The sequence below is a fragment of the Leuciscus leuciscus genome, assembly GCF_965113295.1.
Source record: "Leuciscus leuciscus genome assembly, chromosome: 18".
NCBI classification, from domain to species: domain Eukaryota; kingdom Metazoa; phylum Chordata; class Actinopteri; order Cypriniformes; family Leuciscidae; genus Leuciscus; species Leuciscus leuciscus.
Window position 1 is genome coordinate 6,380,103 of NC_138742.1, and position 22,811 is coordinate 6,402,913.

Genomic DNA, 22,811 nt, shown 5'->3' on the forward strand with positions numbered 1-22,811 from the left:
GAGTTTGTTGCACATCAGCCCTTTTAGTTTGAACCGCGAGAGGCGTCGACTCTCACCTAAGCTTACGCTATTCCTACATCCTACGTTATTCGTCGGGTCAGAGGTCACTCGTCATGTGTCGGGTCAGAGGTCACACGTCATGCGTCGGGTCAGAGGTCACTCTTCTGCTGGAACTCGACTCACGTACGGCCATTACCAGAAGCCAGTGATTATAGTTTATAAAGTTATAATTATAGATATTTTTCTTAGAAAAGCACATCGCTTCGCTTCAGAAGGCCTTTATTAACCCCTGGGAGTCGTATGGATTACTTTTATGATGGATGGATGCGCTTTTTGGGGGTTCAAACAACAAGGTAACATTCACTGCCATTATAAAGCTGAGAAGAGCCAGGATATTTTTTTTATATAACTCTGATAGTGTTCGGCTGAAAGAAGAAAGTCATTTACACCTAGGATGGCTTGAGGGTGAGTAAATCATGGGCTAATTTTCATTTTTGGGTGAACTATCCCTTTAAATCATGCGCAAAATTGAAATTTCAGATATTGAACACATTCAATCCCATGTGTTCAACAGAACAAAATTGTCACTTCCTGAGAAATTGGCACAAATTATCTGTGATAAAAATGGATCTTTACTTTTCGTTATTCTGTTTATGTGTATTCTTTGTTTAAGTATAGTCGTATGTATTTGTAGTTTCATTTATTAAAACCCATTATACGCTTGTTTGCCTCTTGTCTCCTGCTCACCTAACAAAGTCTCATGTGAGATCTTAAACTACAAGCTTTTATATTATTCAATTGGTGAAACCAGTCACTTGAAACGCATCATAAACTCTGTAATGTTCTCTTGTGTAGCGTCTGGACGAAATCACGTTGACTTATTCATTCTAAGCTTCAGAAAGCTTTTAACCTAATGGACTCATTCATGTAAATCACAGGCCTAGCGCCAATGAGTCTGCATCAAATTGCCCCATTGTCACTTTATTAGCATGGCAGAGGTTAAACAGAAACACCTATAAACTCCGTCATGACTGGCATGGATAGACATCTGAGAGATGCACCAATATACATACACAAACATTCTTTCCATTTAACTCATAATATCAGTCATTCCAAAATATATATGATATATGTGTATGTGTTTCCCACCTCATATTAGCCTAGTTATGACTTTCTAGTTGTGTTAGTTGAACTCTAAACGCTTATATTCAAGTGTTAGAATGTATCTCGACTTTTGTAACTTCCAGACATATCTTTCTTGGTACCGAATTAAACCTCTCGGTTTGCCTTAGCTATATATATATATATATAGTAGGTTACGATAAAATGTATTATACTATGTGTAGGCCTACCATCCTTTGGATAAGGATGACGGCTCATCGCTATCTTAGTTCTTACGTCCTACATTTTAGTCTTTCTTCCGTGCTCATTCATTTCTATCTCCGGGTGAAAATGGACTTAACCTGAATTTCCGGCAACTTTGCTTTCAAGTAAACCTTTTAAACTTCCCGCGAACGACGCACTCCGGAAGAACTGACAGAACGCTTCAAACTCAGGACCCAGCGAGGATCATCACACACACACACACACACACACACACACACACACACACACACACACACACACACACACACACACACACACACACACACACACACACACACACACACGCATTCTTGCTCAGCACCAAAGATCCATGCATTTCTATCGAGATTCAGGTGCGTTTAAGATTGTTTGCCCCTGCTTTAAGGTGATTTGATTCTGTGCTGGCTCTCAAAGGTGAACTGTTTGTGATATTTGCCATTCTGTGATCTGCTTTCTCTTTCTTTCTTTACTTTTCGTTATTCTGTTTATATGTATTCTTTGTTTAAGTCGTATGTATTTGTAGTTTCATTTATTAAAACCCATTATACGCTTGATTGCCTCTTGTGTCCTGCTCACCTAACAAAGTCTCTTAAATGTGAGATCTTAAACTACAAGCTTTTATATTGTTGAGTACTTTATAGTTATCTAATAGAACAGGAAAGTTAGTCTTCATGACCAGAAGAATAACCTTTCTTGAGAATTGATAAGGAGATCGTACCGTCGGTTTAGGTGGACAAACAGATTATTCAATGTGAAATTCATTCTGTGACAGAATTTAATAACCTTATGCCAAATGTATTATTACAACTAAATTGTCAGTCATTAAATAAGAAAACAAAATAATTGTGTAGATGATTTGCTTTGTGTATCCCGACATCAGACATTATATTGATTGCGACCAATCAATCACTCCTTTACGACTGGCTGTACGTTCACTGTCCTCGTGGCTGCGGCAACTTGCACTCGCTTATTAATGCATATCTAAATTCACGCCTACAGTATCTTTGTAGAACTTCAAATAAAGAAACAAAAAAGATGCAGCCAATGAGCAGCCGGCGGGGGCTGCACGACGACTCAACCTCCACGGACAGTTTTTAACGTTTTATCAGACAATAACTACTCAAGATTTTGCTTTAGTATAATTTTCGGGACAATAAGGGCCGGATTCGGGATTCCGGACAACAGCTTAGATTTCGGGACTGTCCCGTATTTTTCGGGACTTCTGGTAACCCTAATACAAATACATGGGCTATGTATCCCCTTTTTGGGTGATTTAAAATATGTAGGTAATAATTGATCATAACATGATTATATAATTATAATTAATTATTAATAATTATAATAATTTATGAATTATATATTCCCTTTTTTGAGCTAATTCGCTACTCTTGCGTTTGGATGCTATTGTTCGGGAACACAATCATGTGAGACTCTTCTGGGGGAGAATTAAACCAAATCATTCTGATGACAGACTTTGTCTCAGGCATTTTAGAACGACAAATCAACATTTGAGATGCTGTGATGTGATTGGTCCGCTGGTTAGTCCAGTTATCCAATCACAGCCTCTGTTGAGGCAAAGTCACATTAACTTTTTGTTGCGCATCGAGGGATTTATTCGGCAAATGTTTTTCCATCGTAGTTTATTGCGCATTTCCATCCAGTGTTTTTTATGCAATATCCCAAAATGCTCATAAATATAGGTGGATGGAAACATGGCTACTGAACAATATATATTTTACAGCATTTATTAACCTTTGTTAATTTTAGTTCATAAAAATGTTCAAGCTCGTGGTAGTTCACAGTGCATCAACAAATGTAAACAGATAAAATGTGTTGAGATTAATATTAACTAACTAAGATTGGAAAATTCTGCAGTATTCATGTCTAATCTAAATCTAAATGTTAAATCTAAATCTAAATGTTAAATCTAAATCTAAATGTTAAATCTAAATCTAAATGTTGAATCTAAATGTTTCGGGTGAAACTAAATATTTAACTAATATGCAAATTTAGATTTGATAATGATAAACATTTAGATTCAACATTTAGATTTAGATTTAACATTTAGATTCAACATTTAGATTTAGATTTAGATTTAACATTTAGATTTAGATTTAACATTTAGATTTAGATTTAACATTTAGATTCAACATTTAGATTTAGATTTAGATTTAACATTTAGATTTAACATTTAGATTTAGATTCAGCATTTAGATTTAACATTTAACATTTAGATTTAACTATTTAAAATATCTCTAAGTTGACAAATATTGTTGTGAATGTGCTAAAAAGTGACAGTCAAAAATTCATACCAGTTTTTTAAACATTGTTTGAAGCTAAATGTGACAAAATGTTGCTGTTATTTTCAGCGTGAGCCGCTTTACAAACGGCGCCCCATAGGGTTTAAATATGCTATCATCATTTTGCTCTTGAACTAATCAGTTAAATAGTCCTTGAACTACAAGTGGCTCTTGGATAAAAGCGTCTGCTAAATCACTTCCTAATTACTAAGAGTGGAAAAATGAGATCATCACAGTCACAGAAGCACTCACATGTCCTGAAGAATAATTAGAAACGGCCCCCAACACATGGTGTACATGTGGCGTCAGTCAGGTTTTAGCAAAAAATAAAGACGAATGGTATTTTCCCCTAACCATTTGCAATGAAAACTACTAAAATATATGTGTTGCATTCCCATTGGCTCCAATAGCAACACGATAGGGTTCGATGAAAAAATATAGAGAGATTGATTACAGTGGTCAGAAGAAAGAAAGATGTCAAATTTGCCTTTAAAGGCCCACTGAAGAGCCTTGAAACACACAGCATTATTCAATGTGTTGATGTCATTTCCACTGAAACAGGAAGACAGGGCAGGACATTTCGAAGAGCTCCTCTTCCATTTTTATAAATAGCCAATAGTGTTTAGTTTATTTTACAACTCGGCCAGAGCCGTTGAGCTTGATAAAGCCGCAGTTTTCTCCTAATCTCTAACTGTTTCTCCTCCTAATCTCCTCCATATCACTTTAAAATATAGCATTCTGTGCAGAATTCAATTGGTCCGATACGTTTTCTGGTCTCCGAGACTCGATCATATGATCCGCTCTGTGCTGTCGTGTCTCTGAACCGGATCTGCGGCTGATCAAGTGACACTAACGTGAAACCAGACTTCATTCACCCCAATGCAAAGCATATTTACACTCTCTGAATCGTTCCCTATCTCCTTTATAGTGCACTATGTGCCATTCACCATGTAGAACATAGTAACGGTGATCAAGTGACTGATTTCAGCCGCAGCTTCAGATTCACACCTCAACCTCGTAAACCTTCTTTTTCATTGATGCCTGGATCCTACCCTTAATTATGCATCTGAATGATGACCTACACCAGGGGTCTCCAACACGTCGCGAGGTAGCTCGCCAAGGGCCGTTCACATATCGCGTCTTTAGCGCGCTCAAGTTCGTTATTTCAAATAATTGAAGCGACAAGCTAATTTTTTCCAGGCGCAGCGAGTCAACATGAAGGACGGGGGTGCACCCAAACACTACGGGTGTTTTTTTCTTCTCCGTAAATAAATCTTGTAGCAGAGCAACAGCAAGCGTTTTTCAGTGGTGGAAATCCTTTAGCTATTAAAACTTCTTTGTCGTTGTGGAGAGCGCAGTGCATGGTTGCATAGCAACGACAGACGCCATGGGAAAATCGGACCGAATTTTACAATTAATAATAAAAGATAAGCTAATGTGCATTGATTGTAAATGTCAGTAATTTATCTTTTTTGACTCATTCTTTTTATAAAAATGATTTAAAGGCTGAAATCTGCGAGGTTTATCTTTTTATAAAAACTTTGTCAAAACTTTATTTGAACTTGTACATGTTAGTAGATAACATGTTGCAAGACACTCCTAAAATCTGGCCATCATTTTTAATGTTATTACTTTAATATTTATGTGAACAAAAAGTGCATATTGATTATAAGTTTATTTGTTATTTGCTGGTTTTCGACATAAAACTTGGTGAATTGATTTTATTGTGTAGTATTAGTACTTTTTGAACAGGATTCTGTGATAACCGTGATCATTTTGGTCACTATAATCATGAAATGAAATTTTCATGCCATTTCATCTCTAGTTATGATGCACTATAAAATCAACAATAGTTATGTGTTTTTATAATATAATATGCAAAGTACAATATTCTACAAATGTCTTCAAGTACAAAACTCTGACATTTAAGGGTGACATATATAGGCCTACAAAAACTCTTTTAGGTCTAAAACAGTTTGGATAGTTGCTAATATGAGAGTTAAGAGACATTATTTAAGAGATTTAAGTATTGCATTACATGAGTAGCTCTCGGCCACTTTCATTTTTAAAAAGTAGCTCTCAAATGAAAAAAGGTTGGAGACCCCTGAGCTACACTAACCACTCTGTTGGGGTTCAAATAATTTAAACCATTTTTGACCGCCAAGGGTGGCTCAATTAAAGAAGGACGTGATCATAATAATAAATTCACAGTTTCCACCATTGTTATTGGATCTGGACGAGTGGAGCGCTTGGACCCGGAAGAGGATAAACCTCAGACTTAACAAACGGATTTATAATGTAGGGGGCGGAGCCTGAGATTCTACTGAGCATTTGATTGGACAGAAAATCTGAGGAGAAGTGGATGTCATCAAAATCATTCATCATATTGGCGGAAATGAGAGACTGACAGTTTTAAATGCTTATATTTAGAAGAATGCATGAACCTAGATTTTGTGTTTGTGTGTTTAACAAAATATTCTGGGGTCCATGAAAGTTTTGTGAAAATTATTGTGGTACCATGTCATATTTACATAGTTCCAATGAAACCCTGTTTCTCTATCTTGTCGTGACTATCTACACATGCAATTATCATGAACTCTCCTCACACTACTTAGTTTGTTCTGATTTTCAATCGGTATCCTTGAGATGTGTTTGCGATTACAGCACGCATCCTTTGAGTTATGAATCAGGTGATCTTTCCTATTGTCAAGGAAATAACTTTGAAACCCTGTGTTCCTGTGTTATTGAGAAACATGTTCATCAGTTACAAAACATGCTTATTTTCTATTCACATCTCCCTCACTATCATAATCACGTTGTGGCTCGAAAATTAAGATTACACTTATATCTCTCCTCATGAAACACTGATAAAGACATTAACTTGTGTAAAATATCATTCAGTGCGGACTGTGTCCATGCAACTTGTAATTTTGAGAAATTGTTGAAAGAAGGTGCTTTTTACAATTCATATTATTTCCAAAGAAGCTTTACAAAGTATAGCAGTTCACAAACCCCACTGAGAGGAGTCAACCTTGGGGGGATCAAACTCAGTCTTTGTGTAAATATATTTATATATGTTGTATTGAGTTCGATCCTCCCAAGGTTTTTCCCTGCCATTGTCTCCTCTCTGTGGGGTGTGTGAACTGCTATACTTTGTAAAGGTGCTTTGGAAACAGGTGTGAGTGTGTGGAAACGGTTTCCTGAAGTCGTTCTGTTGCATCTAAAACCAATACATTAACATACATTATGTTCCCATATATATAGTGGGTTCCAAAAGTCTGAGAGCAATAGTGAAAATGCTCCTATTTTGCATTCATGATTTTTCATCATACACTGCCCGGCCAAAGAAAGTTGCTGTTTGGATAGGCAACAGACTTAAGAGTCTATGATTAGATCATTATTGCAGTGCTTCTTATGTTTCTATCATGTTATATGTTTGGGAACAGTTCTTCTAACCCTAATTGATGGGGTGATGGGTTTCGGAGTGATGAAAACCGCCTAGCAACCACCCAAAAGACCCTAGCAACCACCCAAAATACCCTAGCAACCGCCTTGCAACCACCCAAAAGACCCTAGCAACCACCCAAAATATCTTTTCATTTCTTAAACAACCATGTCAAGATTCATCAGGCTCAGATTGTGAAAGAATGGTTGAGAGGGAGAATGAAGAATCATTTTCACACATGAATTGACTCCTCTGAGTCCAGAGCTTAAATTCATTGAAAGTCTTTGGGATGTGCTGGAGGAGACTTTACAGAGTGCTGGACTCTTGCATTGGCAATACAAGATCTTATGTGTGATAATGATTTATCTTGATTTGGATGGAATTAAAAAATGTCCATGTTATTTGTCGACTAGAGATATTATATGATGTTTTTGGGAACTCACCCCATCTCCCTCTTTGATGAAATCCTTTCTGCAGATATGGGCCATGATTCCTGTGGCCAGAGCGTCTCCCATCACATTGACCATGGTGCGAAATCTGTCTCTGAAGAGGTGAGGACAAACAGACATGATGTTAAAATTCACTTAAATCTTTCTTTAGTGTGTAATGTTGCAGTTTGAGCATGAAAAAGCTCTGCAAAGTTTCAAAGTCCCTCCAGCATTAGTTATTCTCTAAATCAGTGTCACTGTTTCTAAACTCCTTGAAACGTTTGTAGTTTTGAGTTTCTTCCAGGAATGAACACGTCACAATATTCCTCATTTAAATAATTCATACGCAGAATAAAGGGGCGGGGCCTGGTTGAGTTAGTTAGTAGTGTGTTGAAACTGGCGGTTATGGTAAGGGGCGGGACATTTCCCAAAAACACACTCGCGCTCGACCAATCGCAACACATCGGTCCAGCTGACCAATCAGAGCACATTGTGCTTTTCAGAAGGAGGGGCTTATAGAGACAGGAACTAAACAAGGGTGCGTTTCCCGTGCAACGACAACTCAATGCTTAACCACCATAGTACAATGCATTGTTGGAGAAACTAACTAGCTAGTCACGACTGCTTCCCGAAAACGTATTAACTGTCAATTGATCAATCTGTCAATCGAACCACGTTGGATCAACAATAGTTAATGACGTCACACAGGTGGTAGAATAATTACATCAATTAATTAATCCATTAATTAATCCATTAATCCAACAATTAATTACATCAATTAATTAATCAGATTATTGCTGTAAATAATAAACATGGCATCTGAAGACTACTTTGCTATTTTTGTTCTCCATGTTTTTGCTTCATTTCCAGATGTTTCATTAAAATCGCAAGCTCCCTCTTATGTCACTTCGGGGTTCGCAGCGCATACTAAAGCAGGTACGCACAACAGTCAAATACACACAAAATAATGTCAAAATGCCGTCTTGGCAAGTATTTACGTAAACACAGAATGTAAACAGTTGAGAAAGAAACGTATGTGTATCAGTATAATGGATCAGTGCGTCAGGGCTTAAAGTGACAGCAGCCTAATACACCTGCTGCCAAATTATGAGATAATATTAAAAATATCTATATGGCAGTATTTCCCCATAGTATCATGTCAAAATTGTGGCCAGTGAAAATGCTGAGTTGCTAGTATCTTTGGAAAACCATTAGCCACAGTGGCTGATGAGCAAAAAAGTTGAAAGTTGAAGTTGAAAAATGTCAAGCCCTCCTGGTAAAGATGGAACTTGCGACCATAGTTGGCTAACAATGCTTTCTGGAAACGTACCCCGATACGGGGAAGAGACAAGGTCAAATATGAGAAAAATAGTTTGTTTGAACATTCAAGCATAAAAACATATTCTAGTACAGCCCAAAAACAAAATCAAGACATTGGAAAACGACATAATAGGTCCCCTTTAAGGAATTTTACAAACACTGATGGATAAAACAAATAGATAAATACAAATGATGGATAAAAATAGAGCATGATGAGAAAATTACAACCAAGTGCTCTAATATGTTTGCCTAGCACATGTTTATGTAGAAAAAGAATGGAAAAACAGCGCAGTAGAAAACATCTGCCTAACAGTGCACTGATAAAAAAGTGGTTTCTACGTGAAAGTCTAAAAATATACAGCAGATGTTGATACTTACAAGGCCCAATCAACAGCGATAATGAGAGTGATGTCATCGGTGGGCAGTCCTACGGATGTCAACACTATTACCATGGTGACCAGGCCGGCCTGTGGGATCCCGGCTGCACCGATGCTCGCTGCTGTCGCTGTAATACTGGAAAACATGGTAAACAAATCTTTTTACACAACAAAAAAGAGACCATTTAGAGTAAATACATGAGGTCCTTTTCAATTTGGGGAGAACTGTCCCGTTATATTAGCAACAACTGCTTGCAACTGTTTTGAATGACAGATAACCAGCCTTCATTTATTACAGGATGAAAGCAAACAAAACATACACATCAAATCAAACACAGAATGAGCAACTGGACAAAAACCAGCTCTTGCTGCATGCATGCATATATAACTCTTCCCTCGCAGGCTTAGAAGAACATTAGTCAACTCGAGTGACACACACTCAAGGTTTAACACGTTTTTCAACACCCAGTGATATAATGTGCATTGCTTCATTGAGGAATAACATATATCAATGTCACACTTCGATCTACACACTATTTTTTAATGCAACAGGATGAATAATAGACGCTCTGGCCTTTTCTTGTGAAGTAATGAGGTTCTGATGAGTCCCGGCTTGAGGCACCTGTCATTACCTAAAATGACCTCTTACCTAAAATGACCATTTTTGTCATGTAATTTGGAATCAGTAATGGACTACAATTTGTAAGTAATAGAGGTTAAAGTATAGAATGAGTTCTGTCACTTGCTAATGCTATATGTGGACTGCAGTAAGTATACGCTGCTATTGCATTGATTACAGTGTGAAGGCTTTAACCTGATAATATAAAATCTGCATTACATGCATGCTGCTATTGCACTGTATACGTGTGCAGAGTGAATTCTGTAACCTGGTAATACAGGCATTGCAATAAATGCATTGTGATAATGTCCTACATATGCGTGCAGAGAGAATTCGATAACATGTTAATACAGCCCGTTCTCATCCTAGGGCGTCATATATTGACGCTTTTGACATTTCGTCTACATCGAACGCACATGGCACCCTTTAGCGTCAATATGAGACGCAGATAGAAATGGGCCAGAAGGCGCCTCCTAGCGGTCTAACCCTATCCCTACACTAGACCTAAACCTACCCATAACCGAACAAAGCTCTGTGCGTCTCATATTGACGCTAAAGGGTGCCATGGGCGTTCGATGTAGACGAAATGTCAAAAGCGTCAGTATTATGACGCCCAAGGATGAGAATAAATATGGGCACCGCAATAAATGTTTGTCATTGTTGCACTGCTTATGTGAAATATACACGTATAGGCACTTTAGTACATAGTGTGTGCTATTGCACTGCTTACACTTGCAAAATGAATGCAGTAACCTGTTAATACAGGGGCCACAATAAATGCACAGTGCTATTGCACTGATTACGTTTGCTGAGTGAATGCAGTAACCTGTTAATATGGCCACCGCTTTAAATATGTCACTATTGTGCTGCTTACAGAGTAAATGTGACCTGTTAATATGGGTATTTCAAAACATATATGCTACTATTGCGCTGCTTACACATGCAAAATGAAAGCAGTAACCTGTTAATACAGGCACCGCAATAATGTGTGCTGCTGTTGCATTGCTTATGTGTGTAGAATGAGTGCTGTCACTTGTTTAAACTGTATGTGCGCCACTAAATATACACTGATATTGCACTGATCACAGTGTGAATTGGTGTAACCTGTTTATATATGTCAAGTCAAGTCAAGTTTATTTGTATAGCGCTTTTCACAATACAGATTGTATCAAAGCAGCTTCACAGTATTAAATTAAAATAATACAACAAAGTTTGTTTCAAGAGGAATTTATTGATTGATAAAATTAAATTAAATATCCCCAAAATATCCCCAACTGAGCAAGCCAAAGGCAACAGTGGCAAGGAACCGAAAAACTCCATCAAGTGACCTAATGGTGTCCTAAAACTCCATCAGGTGACCTAATGGAGAAAAAAAAACCTTGGGAGTTTAAGCAATGCAATGTAGAGTGAATTCTGTGACCTGTAAACATGGGCATCGCAATAAATGCATTGTGCTATTGCCCTGCTTATCCATGAAACAGGCTCGCTCAACCCCCAACACTGGCAACAGAGCATTTGAAAGCAAGGGATGAGAGTGAGAGAGAGAGAGAGAGAGAGAGATAGACAGTTGATGGATTTTGGGAAGGGTGGGGGGAACAATTGAAAACTGCACAATAATCCTGTGGTAAGACAACCATGTGACAGCGGAGTTTATCCCTGTAACAGCGCAGCCCAAAATACTCTCTGGCTCTCTATCCCTATATCTCCTTACCCTCCACTTCTTCATCTGACCTTACGTTCGCAATATTGTGACATGTGAGGTCTCCATGTCACTCTATGATGTAGTGAACTCTGAAGTATGCACTTTGATTTATGTGCTTGGTGTTGCTTTTAGTCCAGACAGACCGGATGATGGAGGGATAACGCTGCATGCCAAAAGATCTAACCAATGGTGGTTCTCTATCAAGCACGCCTGTGAAGCTAACAGACTAAATTATGTGCAAAACATTTGAATGCCAAGTGAAAATTTCAGAATGTTCCAGAAACTAATTCTATTATATTATATTTCCACCGTTTACATGATATTTCTTGGTCAGGTTTAGTAAATGCATATTTGAGCCTGTGTAACTCCTCCAGCCCTCCTCGCTCCGAGCGGGATTCAAACCAGTGTTTCTGGCATGCGAGGCGGGCGCACTTTTACTGATTTCAGCAAAAATAGTCACTGAAACTCTGCTATGCATTTGTAACCTGTTAATATGGGCGCCAAAATAAATACACAGCATGCAACTACTCTGTGTAGTTCAAACTGAGCACAACATGAAACTGGTATGGTGATATTGGGGAATATTTATATATTATAGGTATAGTTTTTTATATATATATTTTATATTTGTATACTTTCATTCCTATTGAGACAGAAATGCAACTTGAAATTGCATTTAAATTCTTTAAACTGAAGCACTTCAACTTCTATGAATTTGTTTAACTGGTATAAATTGAAGGGCCACTTCAACATGTGGAAAGAGCTTTGAAATGGTAAAATCTTTGCATTGTTATTCTGTTACTCTAGAATTGTACAATTGCATAAATAATGGACTGCTATTACATAACGCTCTTTTGTGCATCACGCAGCTGGATTAAAGTGTCTCTTCGGCTTCATTCAGTCTCTGGATCATGAAGATCTGCATGTGCGAAATACTGTAAATCCAGAGCTAGCCAGTTAGCTAGATTGGTGAACAGATTGATGGGTGGATGGGTCAAATAGTGATATTTCTCATACCAGTGTTATTTTATTTTTATTGAGATACTATTATAGTTTTTATTAAAAAAAATTATACATTTTATTGTGTGAATTTTTTAAAACATCTTTATAGTTTTTATTCATTTTTATTTTACTTTTAGTTACTTTACTGTATCAAGTTATACTAAATGAAATGAAAGTTGTTGCCTTGGCAACTTACCAAATATAACCCGAGTTTAAAGGTACACTGTGTGGTTTTTTAAGTATTTTATTAGCTAAAATCAGTCTTTATTCATAAATATTTCCTCATTGGTGTAAAATTACCTCTGCCAATGATCTGACTTATCCTCGTAAGCGAAGAATTTCGTATCTTTATTTACATTGGACGGGTAAGTCTATGGAGGCTTCCATGTCGTTCCGCCATTTTGAAAAACTATAATAGCAGAAGGGACAAAAAGCACTAGCCTACCTCAACGCGTTTCCACAACGCGTTTTCGTTCAGAGCCAGCGTCATGTGACTGAAACCAGCTGAAACGGACAAGGAGATCAGTGAGAGGCGCTTGTCACTGCCCCGGCAAATCTGAAAGGCTGCGCTGCACGGTACTTCATAATGCAGGATCATACTTATGCCGAGCCACAGGAGAAGGAATCTTCGTCGCCAAAAAAGCAAACAATTGAATTGAAAATCGGGATAGCTTTTCCCAGGTGGAAAGAGCTAATGAAGGAGAAAGACTTTGAAAGGGACGCTGAAGTTGCCTGCAAGTCAATGTTACGGTCTAAATTACTAGTGCTTGGTTGTGTAATTCATTATATAGGCAGCATAACAGTAGAACATGTATGGTTAAACTCGATGAAGTGCTATTGGAAGACATGTTGTCATAGCTTCTTGATACATAACAGCTACCGTAGTTGCATCGCAGAGCACTATTCGTTTGAATGCAAAATACAATTTCACCGCTAGATGGGAGAAACTCCTATACAGTGTACCTTAAGTTTTTATTTTATTTCAATTAAAGTAACATTTATTTCAAGAAACAATTATTTTATGATTTTAGTTTTAGCTAACTGCAATCATTCAGCCTCATGCAGTCTATGTATAGTAGTATTTCATTAAATTTGCACTTATATTAGTTCTGTCATGACAACTCTCAGAGTCTTTGTCATGGCAATGGATGTGACAATATTGATATGTTTGGTCTTGGTGGAATATATATCTGCTACACTGCTTCTACTGCTGTTATTTCTGTTACTATTGCTGTTGGTTATTGCTGTTGCTGTTGAAAAAGTACGGGACTTGCTACTGTTAATACACACACGACACACTGCAGTGAGCAAGTAAGACATGCTGCTGCTGTACAATATAGCATACATGAATTACCAGTAGCAGATCTATACAGGTGGAGCTGGGGAAGGAGGAGGGTTTCTGAAAGCGCAATGCAAACTGCTACAGCAAATGCAGACCAGTATTTGAATGTTGAGCAGCTCATTGGCTACTGATACAGCAGGAACCAATCAGCTGTGCCCTATAGAGAATGATGTGATTGCAAGCAGATTTAAGGACTAATCAGCCGCCACCATCTAGAGTTTCATGACAGAACTTTGTATTTCAATAAAACCCTTTTATGGGAGAAAAAAATCAAAGAGAAACAAATGTTTTTACAACCTTAAATTTGCAAACAAACCTGATAGTGATGATTTGGCCAAAGTCTAGTTCGTAGTTGTTGACTTGGGCGATAAAAATGGCTGCCACCGCCTCATACAGCGCAGTGCCGTCCATGTTGATGGTGGCTCCCACGGGAAGCACGAAGCGAATGATCCGCCGGTCTATATGATTGTTCTCCAGCAGGCACTTGAAGGTGATAGGCAGAGTGGCAGAACTGCAGATGAAAAAGGATCTTGTGTTAAAACTCATGTCTCATTCAGGGTTACTATTGTTAACTAACTAAAACATTTCTGGTAATAAAAATATACCTGGTATAAAATAATGTAAAATATTAGTTGAAAAACTTAAACTAAATGAAAATCAGATGTATTGCCTTGGCAATTAATTGAAATTTGAAGCACTAAAAATATTACCAGGAAATAAATAAAAATCTAAATTTAACTAAAACTACAAATTAAAATAAATTAAACCTAAAAAGCAACATATATATATATAAACAGTATCTAATAAAAATGACAAAAGCACAGAATGAAATGACTAAATATTAAACTAATATCAATAAAACTAAAATAACACTCCATCCAGGAGATTTCAACTACTTAATTTTACCTAAATACCAAAGTCTGCAATCAAAAGATTTCAATATAAACTCAAACATATTGATAATCCTCCTATAATTCAACTGTAACGATAACCAGCTGGAGTGCCCTTGAAAGCCTCCAGAGGGCACTCCACACCAGACTATCATGTTTCACTCACAAACTACATTTCCCATAACTCACTGCCCGGACTCATCATCACTTATCACTGATCACATTCACCTGTACCTCATTCACTGATTGCATTCACCTGTCTCATCCTGTTAGTCTGTCTATTTATACCATGTTCATTCATTCACTCACCGCAAAGTCTTGTTTGTGTCAAACTGCATTTCTGAGCGTTTTCCCTGTTTTCATGTCTCTTGGTTTTTTGGATTTCTTGCCTGTTCCCTGGATTACTCTTTTGCCTCTGACCCCTGCCTGTTTTGTTTGTTTGTTTGTTTGTTTGTTTGTTTGTTTGTTTGTTTGTTTGTTTGTTTGTTTGTTTGTTTATTTGTTTGTTTGGACTGCCTACCTGTGTTTTGACCCATTGCCTGTACTTTGGATTACGCCTTTGGATTGTGCCTTAAATAAAAGCTGCATTTGGATCTGAACCTTCGAGTCTCGGAGCAGTACGTGACATCAACACTTCTAGATTTGTTATAACACTTGCATGTTTGTTTATTAGATTTATAGTTTTAGTATTGTGGCTAATCTATACAGCTAACCATCAGAAACACTATTTGCCATTCTGAGAAAATCCACATATTTATCTCCATAATCCAGGTAGAAAATGCAAATAAAGATGTTGTGCAAATTCCGTGTGACCCAAAATATTTCACCACCTGTTGCAACAGATTCTCTTCATATTTTATAACCGGTTGACCTCACACAACAATATATTCATGTGCAAACACTCAAATGATGCAACTACTGCTAGAAAGACTGAGGTTGTTATGAATAAATTACAGATGAGTGTTGTGTGGTGGAGCTATGTTTTTAAGTGTATAATATTTCACAACAGAGAGAAAAATCACTACCATTATACTTTTTTTTAAATTCATTTTTCTTTTGGACATAACATGTGAACTACAGCCACTGGCAAAGTGTGTTGACAAAAGGCTACATTTATTGATGAAATATATCATGTGTATGAGTGCTTGTGCAATATTTAAAATGTTTTCTCTCTCTCTATCCTGGACGCAGGGTCACAACCTCCTCCTGATGGTGTGTAGGTTGAAATTACAGCTTTAGGCTTGTGCTGAAATCTGTAAGCACTCTCCAAACATACACAAAACTTCTCAACACACACACACTTTCCTGGGACACAAACCGTGGAATGGCAGAAAACATGCTGTTCATTGAGTGGAAAATTAATGGGATCATTACTGTTACTTTTAAAATGAATATGTTTGTGTTGTAATTTATGGGTATATTGCTATGAAATTGTACTCCAGACTTTCAGAAACATGCTCTTGTTTCTGGTGCTCTTCGGTAATTTTTGAGGGAAAAATATCAGTTTTTTAAATTTTTTACTTACCGGTAATCGGAATTGTATGAAACTGGGTACAGGTTTTGACACACACACACACCACACACACACAATTTGAAAAGGTTAAATGGTCCTAAAAAAACAACTGTACTGTTGGCGGTCAAAAATGAGCACATTGGAAATGAATAGGAAGCGAATTTCATCTAGAGGAAACGTTTGGTACTGCGGCCCAAACAAAATCTTACAAAAAACGAATTTTTGGAGATATCAACCTTAAATTTGGAACACAACTTGTTTAGATTTATGGCTTTGATTTTCTCAGTTTTAGAGTAAAACATGTTTTTGGAAAATATATATTTCATATAAATTAAAAAATAGAATTATGCATTTTTCATGATAATAAACTTAAACTTCTCAAAAAAAAATGTATTGTCACTTTTTTCACTTTTTTTTTTACTTCAGCAATAATCTGCCAAGTATCTTCTTCTAGGTCTGTGCTCCAAAGCATTCTAGATTTACGACAGTTTAAGTTGGAAATGTAATTTTCAGGTCTATACTCAAAAAAGGTGATTAACAGGTAATAAATGGATCATAACTATTACATAAATATAATTTAGTACCATGAAATCCCTTAAAAATACAAAAATATAAAATAGTACATTCTTTTCATTTCATTTCATTTCACCAAAATAAAAATTCTGTCATTTTTTACCTCTACACGAGCAGCATATATATATATATATATATATATATATATATATATATATATATGTTTTTTTTTATCATTGAAAATGATAATACATTTTTCTTGAGCATCATATCAGTGACACTGAAGACTGGAGTAATGATGCTGAAAATTCAGCTTTGATCACAGGAATTAATTATATTAAAATAGAAAACAGTTATTTTAAATATATAAAAATATTTAACAATATTACTGTTTTTACTGATGAACACCACATTTTGAACAGTATGTCTCCTAAAATTTTGGTATTATCCATTAAAGCAGCTAATACCACAAAACATCACAGAATTCATCAAATGTGTTGCTAATACTGACATTTGCGCTGTTTTACGACCAAAAATGGTCACTTCTTGGAGGATGGTGTCATTAAGGAACTGGCTTTTGTTAGTTAAAGGGATTTTGCCACAGAAGACTAACAGGATGAATGTGATGTTTGTTTTTGTCCTTCGCTGGTGTCGGTGTGTGTTGTACCTGGAGGACGTGGCCAGTGAGATGAGCAGCGCCTGCAGGATTCCTCGGATGTAGACGATGGGGCTCTTCTTGGTGATGAAGAAGTACATGCTGGGCAGGATGAAGAGGCCGTGCAGAATGAGGCCCATCACCACAGTTATAGCGTAAAAGCCAAGCTTCTTCCCCATCGCCGACGGGTCGCTCATCTCCAGAATCTTACCGGCCACCAGAAACACGATGCCAAACGGGAAGTACCTGCACAGAAACAGTATATTCAAAATGTATCCTCTTATACTTTATTGCTTAACCATATAAAGCCTACTGTATCATATTTGAAACATTATAAAGCCTCTAAATGATCATTATGATCAAAACCTCTTGCACATGAACGATCTACCAAATGCCTTCTGTCATCTGATTGACAGTTCATACATTTTTCTAGCAAGTAAAAAGCAATTTAGTATAATTGCTAATCTTTTTGCTATGCATTCTTTACAGATTTTTATAAAGTAAACTTAAAAATTATTTTTATATTGTTAGTGATATTTCAAGATGAACACTTACTGGACTGAAGCAACTTAGTTTTATTTGATTATCCATAAATATATATATTTTTTTTAAACATTAAAATGTATCAAATATGATCCATCAGGCTTTTGAGGAAGGTTTATTTGTTCATCTCTGAATAATCATTGTATTGCATTGCATTATATGTTTTAAAACTACAGAGCTTTGCTCATAAAGTTGCATATTTTTGCTCAGTTTGTTTTGCTGTTATTCCTCTTCGAGTTTGAGCTCCATATTCTCACTATATCATACTCTATGAGCCATAAGAGCCTAAAAACATAAAAACTCTTTCCTAATTTGTCTAAATGTTCAATAAACTAGACTATCACTTCATATGTTAGGCTTTACAAGTTTAAGTAGGTAATGTTTTAACATTGTTAACATTAAAATCAAAGCAAAATAAATAAATAAATTCATTTATATATTTATAAAAATAAATTAAAAAAACGTACCAGATGACAATCGCAACGATTTTCAGCACCGCTTCATTTAGACTTTGGCAAAAGTTAACCAGTGCACTGCCGTTAGGACCCATTCTGCCCAACATTATGCCTGCGCAAAAATGACCAGCAATATGCAAATGTGAGATTTAATATAAAAATATTAACACATATGTCATTTGTTGCAGTATTCTCACCCATGGTGGCAGAGAAAATGACAATCCCCAAGACGTTCATGCCATCACTGGTGCCAGGAAGCGTTCGCATCACCACGTCAGGAGGCGGGGTCAGATCCAGCTGAAAGTTCTGGATGTCCGTCCCGTTATCGTCCTGAATCCCGTAGATGAGCGTGCGGCGAGTGGTGCTCTCCATCAGACTGGTGGCCACTGTCGCCTTGGGCGTCTTCATTATGGGCACACTGTTGGTACGATACTAAAGAGAATTTTTTATTTTTTTTTCAGTTTGTCAAGCACTTTGTGATCAAAGCAGAAGCTCCTCAAATGCAAATGCAAAAATCGTTCCATTACGTTTTTTTGTGTACAGACGACAACGTTGTCAAATCGTTCCCCGTTCACACTGATCTGCGAAAACGACTAAAAACGCTGTATTCTGCTGCCAGGCCAGTAGGTGGCGATGTCACATTGACAAGAAACACTATAGACTGAACACGTAATATGCACGACGGCACCGCTTTCGCAAATTAGAATTTTTGTAGTTTACACACACAGAGACGATAACGCTGTCCTTTTAAAAAACGTGCACTTTGAAACCTGTTTTCAAACGTTTGCATGTTCAGGCCTTCAAAATGCCATTGTCATGTAATTGAATGGCTAAAACGCATAAAACATTTTCTGTTTTTAGTTGAAAACACTGTCATGTAAACGGCCCCATAGTCAGCAATCCTAATTGCAGAGCATCTAACATGCTTCCTCAGTATTATTGTCTTGTTTTCCACTACAAATGTTTAAACATTCCTAAATCAAAATGCATTTACTTGAGAAGCAAAATGCACAAGATAAGTGTTTATACACTCAAGACATGAGAAAAATGTTTTCTCTTTAAATTAAGTTGTTTTTTTTTACTCCATTGGCAAATATCATTCTTGTTTTAAGTTTAAATCACTTAATTTTGATCAAAAATATTTTATGTCTTAAGTCATTTTGGTTCTCCAGTAAATGTATCTTGATTTAAGAATGTTTAGATATTTGTACTGGAAAACAAGACAAAAATACAGAAAAAGAAAATCATTGTTGCAGTGCATGATTATTCACATCTAGGTACTCATGCGAGTGTTTACAAAAGCAGTGGCTGCATCTGAATCGCAGATTCTCAAGTGTGCATTCATGTTTTGCATGTATTCATTTGAGTGTTCATTGTCATTTTTTCCCTACACATTATAAGGAGAGTGACTAACAATTCATGGCTAACTGTGGATTCTTACCTGTTGAAATGTGGCTTGAACGAGGTTGGCTGGAAACATGTTTCTGTTCAGGGACATACAATGTATTACAGTTAGATGAGTACTTGAGTTTATTTGACACATTGAATGCTTTTAAGACATTTCTAAAAAGCATAACATGCACACACTTCTAGAATCCTTCATAAAAATTGTGAACAAAAACAAAAAGCACAAGGAATGAAGGCCAACTTCATAGTCAGAAAAAATAAATAAAATTCTGCTGTTGACATTTTTAGAGATAGAAAAATATTTTTACATTATCCATTATGGGGTGAATTCATGAATTCAAGAATTTATGTTCTTGAACATATTTTGGAATTTTATATATAAAATGTTAATGCTCAGATTCCATTTAGGGTTAGTTCACCCAGAAAGGAAAATTCTGTCATTAATTACTCACCCTCATTTAATTCCAAACCTGTAAGACTTTCATTCATCTTCAGAACACAAATGAAGATATTTTTAATGAAATCTGAGAGATTTCTGTCCCTCCATTGACAGCCTATGCAACTACCACTTTGACACTTTAAAATGTTTATAAAGAGATCGTAAAACTAATCCATATGAATTGAGCTGTTTAGTCCAAATTTTATGAAGAGAATCGATTGCTTTACATGATGAACAGATTGGATTTAGGTTTTTATTCACATATAAACATTGATCAGCGAACATAAACAGAAGCTCAACCGAACCTGCTTGACGCACGAGAACAAACCTCTTGCAGAAGCTCAAACGTGCTGCGGAACATGAGAATGAACCTCATTGGTTCTTGCGGAAGCTCAGACGTGCTGCGTAACACGAGAATGAACCTCATTGGTTCTTGCTGAAGCTCAAACATGCTGCGTAACACGAGAATGAACCTCATTGGTTCTTGCAGAAGCTCAAACGTGCTGCGTAACACGAGAATGAACCTCATTGGTTCTTGCAGAAGCTCAAACGTGCTGCGTAACACGAGAATGAACCTCATTGGTTCTTGCAGAAGCTCAAACGTGCTGCGTAACACGAGAATGAACCTCATTGGTTCTTGCTGAAGCTCAAACATGCTGCGTAACACGAGAATGAACCTCATTGGTTCTTGCAGAAGCTCAAACGTGCTGCGTAACACGAGAATGAACCTCATTGGTTCTTGCAGAAGCTCAAACGTGCTGCGTAACACGAGAATGAACCTCATTGGTTCTTGCTGAAGCTCAAACATGCTGCGTAACACGAGAATGAACCTCATTGGTTCTTGCAGAAGCTCAAACGTGCTGCGTAACACGAGAATGAACCTCATTGGTTCTTGCAGAAGCTCAAACGTGCTGCGTAACACGAGAATGAACCTCATTGGTTCTTGCTGAAGCTCAAACATGCTGCGTAACACGAGAATGAACCTCATTGGTTCTTGCAGAAGCTCAAACGTGCTGCGTAACACGAGAATGAACCTCATTGGTTCTTGCAGAAGCTCAAACGTGCTGCGTAACACGAGAATGAACCTCATTGGTTCTTGCTGAAGCTCAAACGTGCTGCGTAACACGAGAATGAACCTCATTGGTTCTTGCTGAAGCTCAAACGTGCTGCGTAACACGAGAATGAACCTCATTGGTTCTTGCTGAAGCTCAAACGTGCTGCGTAACACGAGAACTTTTGGGATATTATTCTTACGTGGGCAGGAATGAACTATGACATTGCAAACCATTTTTATCTGTCATTTTAATTAAATAAATGATTAAACCAAATAATCCTGAATGTATCGAGAGCCTTTTAAATGGCTTTGTCTACACAAACAGCTGTTTACATTTTGTTTCTAATAAAATGACTTTCAGCTGATGAAGTGTGGGTAACGATGGAGTGTAATTTATTTTAGTTACGTGGAATCCTGGAGGCGGAAACAATGGCTGCATTTGCTTCAAGCAGGGTCAGTAATTCACTTTCTGTTAGTTTATTTAAGCTACAAACACAGGCATTAGTATAAATTACACAAATATTGAAAAGTTGGTTGATGCTGAGCTCATACAAACAGCGGCACAAAGATGCATTTGGACACTTGAAGTTTAAATCATTGCATCAGATAACAAAATACGAAACCAAGGGTCATTTATCATAAGCACACTTTTCAAGCAAAAACAATAGATCTAGTGTTAAAGACAGTCATTATTGTGTGACTTTGTGTTTGTTTATAGTTCATTTTATTATCTAATGCAATTATTTGCAATGCGTCTTAAGTGTCCAAGTACGTTTAAGGGTCACTGTGCATTACTGCATTTATAAAAACTCAAATCTACAATAGTTTCCCAATCCTTCAAGATGTGTATTTGTGACTCATTTAGATGCTCGAGTGCTCTCAAACAGGTCATGTGAGATTATGACTGCTACACCTTCAATCGAAACACAATCAGGTTGCTGGAGATTGCATCCGTGATTGCAGTTCATTGTAAAATATTACTGACCAAGTTGCTAGTAATTCATAAATCAAATTCTGTTTTTATTTGCCAGGTATTGTTGATAACGAAAATGTAAATTTCCCAGCTAACAAAAATAAGAACTTTTGCTAACGTTTCAGTTAACTTGTCAATTTTTTTTTTTATGTTTTAAAAATGTGTTTTTCTTAGTAATTAGAATGTTAAGGGATAATTCCGTTATAATTTTGCAAATATTATGGGAACGCTACTTTTAAATGTTCTCTGAACATTATGAAACAAGTAGTAACATTTAACAAATGTGAGATGAACATCCGAATAAAACGTTCCATGAACTATCTATAAAAAAAATTGTGCTAACATTTTGAGAACGTTATTAAAGACCAGATAACTTTGAATGAACATTCTATTAATGTTACTAGAAGAATGTTTCTTCATAACTTTGAGAGAACCTTGCCAGAACGTTCTGAGAACATTCCCTGTTGGC

At 36.8% G+C, this 22,811-nt stretch overlaps 1 protein-coding gene across 1 annotated transcript in view; it reads right to left on the reverse strand.

The window, feature by feature from the left end:
* slc1a7b (solute carrier family 1 member 7b) overlaps positions 1 to 22,811 on the reverse strand; it is a 64,744-nt gene that overhangs the window by 3,034 nt on the left and 38,899 nt on the right. The window contains exons 4-10 of the mRNA XM_082145596.1: positions 19,911 to 19,953; positions 18,667 to 18,901; positions 18,482 to 18,581; positions 17,484 to 17,717; positions 14,217 to 14,411; positions 9,237 to 9,371; positions 7,554 to 7,653 (exon numbers count right to left, since the gene is read on the reverse strand). Of these exons, the coding sequence (XP_082001722.1) occupies positions 7,554 to 7,653; positions 9,237 to 9,371; positions 14,217 to 14,411; positions 17,484 to 17,717; positions 18,482 to 18,581; positions 18,667 to 18,901; positions 19,911 to 19,953 (1,042 nt within the window). The remainder of the gene's footprint in view (positions 1 to 7,553; positions 7,654 to 9,236; positions 9,372 to 14,216; positions 14,412 to 17,483; positions 17,718 to 18,481; positions 18,582 to 18,666; positions 18,902 to 19,910; positions 19,954 to 22,811) is intronic.